The 10844-nt window shown below is 31.6% G+C and overlaps 1 protein-coding gene across 1 annotated transcript; it reads right to left on the reverse strand.

Annotated features, from left to right (window-relative positions):
* Positions 1-348: 348 nt before the first annotated feature.
* LOC143045595 (uncharacterized) lies at positions 349-10342 on the reverse strand. Its single transcript, XM_076218203.1, has 6 exons — positions 10221-10342; positions 5079-5114; positions 2378-2454; positions 1919-1987; positions 1626-1749; positions 349-984 (listed from the first exon to the last, which is right to left on the reverse strand). Exons 1-6 carry the CDS (start codon positions 10243-10245, stop codon positions 413-415), a joined length of 903 nt encoding a protein of 300 aa, XP_076074318.1. The 5' UTR covers positions 10246-10342; the 3' UTR covers positions 349-412.
* Positions 10343-10844: the final 502 nt, after the last annotated feature.

Here is a 10844-nt window from a genome sequence, read left to right on the forward strand (position 1 = left end):
ACCACTGAGTCGATGCAACTGCTAGTGGACGTTTCGTTCCCGAGGGAATCACCAGCCAAGTAGTCAGCACTTCGGTGTTGACATGAATATCAATTATATGATCATTTTTATAAATTTCCTATTTACAAAACTTTGAATTTTTCGAAAAAATAAGGATTTTCTTATCCCAGGAATAGATTACCTAAGACGTATTTGGCAAAACTTTTTGGAATTTTGGGTCCTCAATGCTCTTCAACTTTGCACTTGTTTGGCTTTATAACCTTTTTGATCTGAGCGTCACTGGTGAGTCTTATGTAGACGAAACGCGCGTCTGGCGTATTAAATTATAATCCTGGTACCTTTGATAACTTATTATAGTATAACATTTTTTAATAGTAAGAAGGGTTTTCTGTTTAGGACAAAACTGATGTCTTTAAAAGCTTGGCGTCTCTATATTTGGTAGAGGTGCTGATGTTTGCGATGGTTTGACCGTTTCTCGATTCGGAAGTGGCGTCTCTATATTTGGTAAGAATGAAGAGCTCTGCGAAAGCAAGGTTGTTTCTCGGTTCGGTGAAGAAGTTTCTCGATTTGGTGAGGGTGTTTCTCTATTCGGTGGAGGCGTCTCTACACTTGGTACTGTTGTAGTGACTTGCGAACACAGGTTGCAAGATTTTCTACATCTAGCCAATGAGAATTCAGTATCGTTACAAACTTGAAAATGTTGTATCAGTATTTCACATTCGTTCGAAGTATCTATACATTGGTTAGATGTATGTGTTGTTGCTGAAGTATAAGCATCACATAAACCGCATAATTTTGGACAAACAGTCTTTGCAGTATAAGAATCTGTACATATTGGAAATGTCTGTAAAAGGTGAACACAGTTAGAATGATCAACGCACGTGGCGGAAGTTGTATGAAAGTTTGACGTCATTAACTGCTGGTCAGATGTAGAACTCCCCGTCGTTTTCGTAGGGGTGGTGGTTACATTCATTTCTGGCAATCCTTTAGAGAGAAAAACACACTATTACGTTACAGTATAAACAATAGTGAGATGTGGTATAATTGCTTATGATACAACTATACATAAAGACCAAATGGCATTGAAGTTATCAACAAATAACAGTTCACTGTTCGGACTTATAAAAACCGGAAAAACAACTCTATAATGATTATTTTTATTATATTTTATCATTGACAAATGGAATTAAAGTATTATGAATACAGGCACATACGTAAACACATGTACTCAAATATATTTCAATCTAAATTAAACAATCATACAGCAAAGTTTCGTCAGTGTCAATCCTTTTACGTCAGTTTACGTATATACTTGTGCTAATACCTATATCAGATAAAGGCAACGGATGGGAATTCAAAAGTAGTTGATATTAAAATATAACGGTATAAATTCGAAAATTATCTTAGTATAACCTGCAAAGGGTTTTCGTGTTTTTCCATAGTAAAAAAAGGTTGACGCTGATGAAGGCCGTTTTCAATACAATATTCATCACATGTACACATCACACCAAATATACGTCATTCGGAGTAATATATGATACAATTCAAAAGCAAGCATGTCCTGCAAACATTGCTATTTCTTTATATTCGGGGTCTCCCAATATTAATTTCCATTATATAATTACCTGTTGTAACATTATTTGGATCGATATTACACATGTCTGTATCGCAGCATTGTACTTTTACAGTTGTTAACTGTCTACGTTTTCCAAATATTTTTATAGGTGCGTCTTGTCTTCCTTCGCACACCTAAAATTAATCAAATCTCAAATAGTTTTAAATGAAATAACTATATACATTATCAGATTAAGGTTTTCAAATTTGTCCCTTATTCTTAATCTTCATATCTGCAAAATTCAGTTAAAAACATTTATAAAATATTTGACTGTTTGCTATAAATTCCTAACATAACACTTACATCAGTGGAAATACACCCAGCGTGGTACGTTTTCACTCCATTCATGGAAAATTCATGGATACCACAATGCTGAAATATACAAATTGTATATGCACAATAACAACAGCCGTTCAAAGTAATACAAACTAGTAATTAACATTATATCTTTAAAAGCTCACTTTTAGAAATTGGTTATATATTTTTATTTGCTTGGAAATAATAACTGTTGGTTAAAAATCGTTAATAAACTTAATTACAACGCACAGACAAGACAATGGACGAACTAAAGGATGACAAAGACTACTGATTTTCTGCGCAAACTTTATATACAAAAATCGCCCATCAGACGACACAAGTCTGTGTCCACACTTATCTACCGCAAAAAGAACAGATACATCTACATCAACTCTACATCTTCAAAGTACTTCCATTGACAAATGAGGAAAGATTTACAGGAAAACAAATAATGATGTACATAACCTCATCTTTTGGACATTGTGTTGTAGCTCCACACTTTGTTACATCTTGTGCATAGTAACAAACTCGGCATGTCAGACCTGAAATATAGAAATATTTATTTGGGGTACTATTTATTGCTAAAAAGCTACAAAAGCGCAAAAACAAATAGCAAAAATCGTTAATCCAATAAGGGAGTAGACTGACGAATTTTTCTGGTCTTGCTGATCATTTTTGTCATTTAAAGTTTCTATCGGTGAATTTCTTTCTAACACAAATGGTGCAAACGGATAAGCGCGCACAAGTTTTGCTCATTTGTTTCTAACATACGTTTGCAAAGTTTACATAAACTTTAACAAACTATACACTCGCTTAAAATGCGTCAACAGTTTGACGTTCATCATTGTTAGAACATACGCTACATTTGTTGTTAAACACGTAGGCGATGTTGCTTGACAGGTAATGTCATTGACCATAATTTTAAACTAGATACTCAAATGGTGACTGTGGCCACGTTTTGTAAATTTTTACCCTGTAAATTCAGAGGAGAATATTTTTGAAAGTTTACGGATGACGTACACCACATGAGAAAACGCAATTCGCTTTTTGCGCCAGGGGAGCTAAAAGTGGAATTGTAACGATTAAAAAGTAAAATCACAAAAATACTGAACTCGTTTTGTAAATACACAAGGCTCGGTATCTCTATCATTCTTTTTAAAAACATAAAATGACATTTGTCTTTTTGTAAATATAAAAAATGTATTATTATGAGACTGACTTCATACAGGAACTTCTTAGGATGAAAAATAGCAAAATCCATTAACTGGAATAGAAAATACTAAACCTAAATCGATAAAATAATGTCAAATATCAAAATACAAACGGTAAATTAAATTCTAATATAGGAAAAATATTATAAAAGAATAAAGAATATGAAAAACTCTTTGAAGTAGTCTAACAAACTAAAATATACAATGTTTCAAAATATCTAAAACAATATTGATATGTCATTAGTTGGCATATTTGCCCACAGTTGACTTAAAAATAGTACTGTAATGCATGGTTATATATTACAATGTTTTATTTTTTCACATTACGGGGAAATAAAATAAAATCATTACAGATGCATGAATCAATAAAAGTGTATGCATGATGTTCCGTAATAACTTATTTCGAATGCTAAGTTGGTTATTCGTAGAAAAAAAAATTAAAAAAGCCTGCGTGAATCATATTTGGTTTTCCTTTGTCGTCTTTTTGGATTGTTTTACGATTTGTTGTGTCGGTGCCTTTTCTAGCTTGTGATAAAGGAGTTGATTATTTTTGATGGCCGTACGGTGACCTATAGTTGCTAAATTCTATGTCATTTGGTCGCTTGTGAATAGTTGTCTCATTGGTAGTCATACTACATCTTCTTATTTTTATCAATAATAATTTTATGAGTGGTGTTCCGTTATAACTTAATTATTAATTATTGCGAAGACGAGGTGGTTTAACCTAAAAAAAAAAAGAACAGCATAAAGAAATCACAAAAACAAAATTGAACATTATAAATAACCAAGAATTTATTAAATATGATGAATTTATTTATCCAACAGAAAATTAGCACAATAAAGCAAATAATAACAGTTATTAATATCCATTTTTAGACACGAATGTATCTTGAGAAAATGGGAAAAGGATACAAATTTTTACGACAAAACAGACGATTTCTACTTTGGCATCATACATTTGACTTTTTTGTATGTTTTTAAGTAAATGAAAATAACACTCTTTGAATTTCGTGCGTCCGAAGCGCTTTTCTAGATTTGCGTTCATTAGGAACGATCAAACCCAAACAATTGAAAACCAGAGATGTATAAGTACATAGAAACATAAAGTGCTCTGACCAACCAATTCTAACACTATGTGAATCTCTCACTTTTTGCCTTGCACCTCTATTTTATTCAATCTTGTTATTTTCCCACGCGAATATGTTTGCAATCCTTACCATGTATTTTTTCAAACACAGTAACAAAACATGTATGTACTACTTAACACATAAAGGGATATGCATAAATGGCGATCTGTGTCAACAGTGCCATCCCGTCTAAAGCTGCCTTTTTTTTCATTTTCAAGCCTTTTTGAAAACAGAAAAACTCTTGAGAGGTTCGAAATTATGCCCTTTTTATACATCAGATGAATAACGAAATCACACGACCTGAAATTGTGGGAAAAATTAAGACGACTAATGGACCGATCTTACGAAAATGTTCTTTGTCAAGATTGTCAAGTAATGGGAACGTAATTATTTGCCAATTTTATGAATAAATTATTCCATTGTAAATGTCCCATATTATGGACCTCTTTTAAGACAACTAGTCTTGAACTTTACAAAAATAAAAAAAAAAAAATAGTATGCCTGATAAATAAACAAAAAAATCACGGAATATTTTATTTTACATACTAGTACTGTATACGTATATTAATTAAGTATTTTTTATAATATTCATATGAAGGTCTTTCACAGCTGACTATGCGGTATGGGTTTTGCTCATTGTTGAAGGCCGTTTAGTGACCTATAGTTGTTAATTTCAATGCTGTTTGAGTTGTCCAATTGGCAATTATACCCCATCCTCTTATTTTAATATTAATATTGGTATCAGTACTGTTTAATTTTGTCACTGTGTGGGAGCTTCTGGGAAAATTAGCAATATTGTTTCGAAAATTTCTTACATCAAGTACTTACCAACTGCGAATTCAAATCCATATACGGCGAAGAAAACTGTTGAAATACAAAAAACGGGAACTTTGAGAGTTAAATTTTCAAATCAATAGAAATACAATATAATGATTTTTATTAGCGCAACATTTTCTTACAAAATTGAACAACCGTATGTATAAAACTCTATCAGTCAAACGTTCTTTGTTTTTGACAATCTCGTTTTAAGAGTAAATGGAGACTTTCCCATGATGTTATTATTTGTCAAAGATTTTGAAGTGGCAAAGGCAAACATTATAAAAAAAACTATAACCATGTGTATACGAACATTTTCTGATATAACTTAACTATGATACTGAGAAGATCCTACACACATTTTCTATTTTATGTGGAAATTCCCAAGTAAGAAATGAACACCTCAAAGGAACAAAAATAGAACCATACAAATTTTACATTGATGCAGGTTCTCGGACATCATCTCGCGTACTAAAATCACATCAGAAATGCACCAAATGTGGTCCTCATCTCAGTTTAAGTTTTTACTGCTATCCAAAATCAAATTTTGGAACTTATTTTGTCGGAAACATTTGGCAATCCTTCCAATCTCCCGCTTTTTTTGTTTACGTAAAACTGTCTATCGTTGGAGCACACTGACTAAGCTAGCTGTGTTCCCTCAACGGATCATTTTTTTTTAAATGCATTCACATAGAAGTTATTTCAAAGTTAAAATGTTGAAAGGAAATCATCCAATGTAACGTTACACATGTACAACATTTATTTGCAGAATTTTACATATTATATACACGAAGCACTGATAGTACGTTGGCCAATATGTAGATTTAATATTAAAAGCAATGTCTAGCTAAATAATCTCTATAAATGATCTGTACTGATTTAAAGTAGTGTCTCCTCCATGACAGTCTTGGACATTAAAACTCATATTAAATTAAAAAAAAAAACATTGCTAGTTTCAGTATTTGGTACAGGTTGGCTGTCACTGTGCACAACAGTTCAACATAGAGGCCAAAGGGAAAACCAGAAAACTCTTTATGTCAGAAAACACTGTCAAACATCCAAAAATACTATCCACACTGATCTGTGTCCATACTTGTATTGCATGAAATATTTCCTTGTGGGCGATGCAAACAACAATCGATCAATCAATCAATCATGTGTTATTATTCGTTATCATTGATGTACACACTTATCGTAATAGATTAGAAAAATGGAGACAAATTCAAACGCAGCCTTGTTACTTTGTTGTAATGGACCAAGACGTGTCATTACTCAGTAAAAATCCGTATAAATTCAATTTGATAGATTTTTTTCAATTTATACTTTTTAAAAATTTGCATTCTTAAAGGTTATCAAGTGCATCATTATCGGTTCTAACATTAATTTTATTTTTATTAATTCTTTTAATACATTACTAACATGGCCCTGCGTCCCGTTGTCAGTTATATATTTTTTTTAAATACGTGCTATCCATCATGTATTATCACCTGTGGGCAGGCATCCTGTTAGTACTTATATTTAGGCATTGCAAAAGTTCCATTATTTTTCTCAGACTGATAATGACATTTTTACACTTAATCCGTTGGGGCGTCCTGAATGTGCGCTCTGTCGTTACTTGCATGATTTTTAAAATACGTGCTATCCATCATGTATTATTGTAACAGTAAATTTGGTCCGGTAGTAAAATGTGTCCACCAGACATTTTTTCCTAGTTAAACAAGTCCATGTCCATAATTTTACTAGGAAAAGAAGTCCTAGGATAAATGTTCCTCGGAAAATACGTCCATAGCTAGTAAAATATGTCTGGTACTCATTATCCTAGAAAAAATTGTCCCAAGAATTGTTTTTCTATTAGTTTTCCTGTTTATAAAAATCATTCAAAATGGGGGAAAAAATCATTGTTAAGATTGGAAAGTGTCATTATGTTTCCTATTAAAATAAAGGACATGTACGTTATTATTTAGACATGTTAAGGACATGGACATGATATCCTTCGAAAATTTATCTGGGACATACATTTAAGTTACCTAAAATATTGATACACAACTGTAAAAAAATATATAACATAACAGTTTAATTTACCTTTTAAAATAAAGAGCATGGACATTTTTATGGAATATTAATGACATGGACATGATTTCCTAGGAAAAATAGTCTGGGGACAAAAATTCTATTAAATGTGAATGCACAACTCTTTACCAATATTAAAACATGAATAGTGAGTTTCCATTGTTTATAAAAAGTTCCCTGTTAAAATAAAGGACATGGACATTTTTATCTAGGAATTTTGATAACATTAAAATGATTTCCTAGGAAAAATTATCGGCCCATAATATTTTCATTCTTCTTTTAAAATTAAGAGCATGGACGTTTTTACCTAGGAATATTAATGACATGGATTTAATTTCCTAGGAAAATTAGTCTGGAGACATTAATTTTATCAAGGATATAAATATGCAACTCTTTAAACAACTTAAATTTCCATTGTTTATATGTAATTGAATTTATTATAGAATTTTATAGGACATGATTTCCTAGATAAATTGGTCTGGGGAGGTAGATTACTAACATAGGACTAAATATACTAGTAAATTCTGTAACCATGGACTTTTTATACTAGTAATATTTGTCCGCCCAGACATATTTTACCAGGACAAATTTATCACTTACATTATCACCTGTGGGCAGGCATCCTGTTAGTACTTATATTTAGGCATTGCAAAAGGTCTATTATTTTTCTCAGACTGATAATGACATTTTTACACTTAATCCGTTGGGGGCGTCCTGAACATGCGCTCTGTCGTTACTTATATGATTTTCAAAATACGTGCTATCCGTCATGTATTATCACCTTTGGGCTGGCATCCTGTTGGTACTTAAGTTTTGGCATGGACAAGGCAATTTTATTTTCAGACTGATAATTACTAAATATCCACGCATTGTAGGCGTCCTGATTGTGTCATTTTTGTCATGGATGATCATGGAAAACACGATTATACTAGATGGAATTGAACTTTGAACTATATCTTAGTAATTTGCGAGTACTCTAGCTTAGATTGGTGCTGTGTGTCTTTCGTTTTTATGTTATTTTAATTGTTTTGTGCTAAGTACTTATCTTATAAATTATGAGTCAAGCCCTTCCCAACCGAATGTATATAGCTACCTTGTTCTTGTTTTGTTACACCACAGTCCAAGGTTCTATATCCCAGTCTTAATGTAACTTTCCCGAGCCACTATCCTGAAATGGCTGCATTTGGTTGATATCTGTTTTTCGTTTATTATTGAAGTATACATTTTGTCGTCCTGTTTTATTGGCTTTGTGTACGTTTTGTGTTTTGCTCATAGTATAAGACCGTTTGATGACTTGTGATTGTTTATATCTTTTTCCTTTGGTCTTTAATAATGGATAGTTTGGGGTCTTGTGTGTAAAAGTAGGACGGATGATGCGCACTTGGCGCATCTGTTTTAACTTTATTGTTTATTGTATTTGAAGGGGCATATGTTTCTAATCTTACACAATGTAGGAAGAAAATGATAAATGTGTTTATCCCAATATGATTGTACAATATACAAACAAAGCAAACAAGCTAACCAAAGTCTTCCTCTGCATGCAGTAGAAAATTAGCTGTAATAACTTTTCGAAATTGATTTTGTATTTAAAATCAAATCAGGTGAATGGATATTTAACTTTAAACATGTATCTGCCTTAGAACCAAGTAGTTGTTATCTGTTCCAATGGAAGTTTCATTCTTAAAACTTTGTAATCCGGACCATATGTTTATCTTAATAACAAATATGAATATGCGACAGGAAATGGAAACTTAGAAGTTCAACAGTTACAGTTCTAGAAGCAAGGCATGTCATTTATATGGTCCATACAATCTGCATGTGTTCCCATCCCATACACATCATTTATTGAGCATTTGTTAGGTTCATGCAATGCGTTTGTTTTTCCTACCCATACCTATCATTTATTTTCAATTTTTTAACAATTTTCAAATTATTAATTAATCTGAGAGTTTTTTTTTTAAATATAGTATAAATATAAAAGATATTTGCGATGATGATGTGGTATGATTGCCAAAGAAAGAATTATTCACGAAAGACCACACTAAATGTATGGGCTTTCAATAATAGTTAAGCTCGAAAACCCATATCGTATTGATACGGAGCGCCAAATGAGACTTGAACTTTTTGTAATCAAAATCAATTTTGTCACGGTACACAAAATTCAATTCTGTCATAACAAAATCATTTTTGTCTTTTACAAAACTATGTGATACAGACTTGTTTTATGAGAACTTCAATTTTGTAATGACAAAATTCATTTTTGTAGACAAAATTCATTTTGTCATAGGTATGCAAATATAAACTTATTTGCATACAAAATTGACTTGTGTTCCCTGATATGGAAATTAAAACACAAAAGTCAATTTTGTGCCACGAAAGTCAATTAATTTTGTGCCACAAAAGTCAATTTTGTGTCACAAAAGTCAATTTTGTATGACAAAAGTCATTTTTGTCACAAAAGTCAATTTTTGTCTACACAAAAATAAACACAAAATTGAATTTTGTCTAACACAAATTTTCACTTCTGTTTAACCAAACTAGATTTTCTCTACATAAAAATAAACACAAAATTGAATTTTGTGTCAAAATATCAGTTTTGTATGCAAATTAGTTCACAGAATCCAAACTAAACTAATTTGAATACCAAATTAACTTTTGTCGCCCAATTTTCAAATTAGGTCTGTGTTGCAAAAAATGAATTTTGTCGTGACAAAGGTAACTTTTGTCCACTGAAAGATAATTTTGTATGACAAAATTTAAATTCGTAGTATGCTTCAAATTTTGTTAAACTGAACTCATTTTTGTTGAACAAAACTCACTTTTGTCCGTACAAAATTGAATTTCGAGTAAAAAACCGCAAGAGTCCTATTCGGCGCCCCGTAATTGAAAGCTATAACCGTGCCCGGCATAACTCAAACGAGGAAATCAAACAGTACGTTGTTACAGTTCGTTACGGTATGTAAATACATAAAAAAAATCAAACATTATTACGAAGACATCTTAGTAAAGAAAAAACATAACATTGGAAAAGTCTTCATTATCACATTTAAATCTTGTAATATTCGTTATACATATTCGCCTTACCAAATAAAGACAGCTGAATGTCCATTATCTACCTGTGTTGTGTAATATTACGCTGATAGTACATCTCTTATAGTCTTATAGCCAAGCATAAATATAAGTCAAAACAATTCCACAGTTACAGTCAAAGAACCGGAATCGCTTTATTAATCTGCTTTTAAAAACAAGAACGTGGCCACAATCAGAATTCACCAAAGCACTCCAAGGACAGATGTTAGTTCAATATCAATTCTGAGAAAAGAAACCAATTAAGTATAGTTCTGTGAATGTAGTCCAACTTCCTTTTACAGTTTTACATTTATTTGCAACAGTAGTTGATTAATTAAACCTGATTTACGTATATTTTTTTCGAATATAGTGGAGAAACTACAAAAAATGCATCTTTACATAAAATTAAATTGATACAATCCAAAAAGAATACTTGTGTAGAATGATAACTGTGATTGCCAAATTCGTTTCTATTAGTTTTGATCCGTCTATTTAATTTTTTAAGATAATAGGAAACAAGAGTGCACACGCTAAAATATTTTGTGTGATTTACATATCCTTATTAGAATGATGCTGAAAGTCTGTAATATTATAGTTTGAATAAAAGTATAATATTAACTTAACATTATCAATGATACA

Source organism: Mytilus galloprovincialis, chromosome 1, assembly GCF_965363235.1.
Source record: "Mytilus galloprovincialis chromosome 1, xbMytGall1.hap1.1, whole genome shotgun sequence".
NCBI classification, from domain to species: Eukaryota; Metazoa; Mollusca; class Bivalvia; order Mytilida; family Mytilidae; genus Mytilus; species Mytilus galloprovincialis.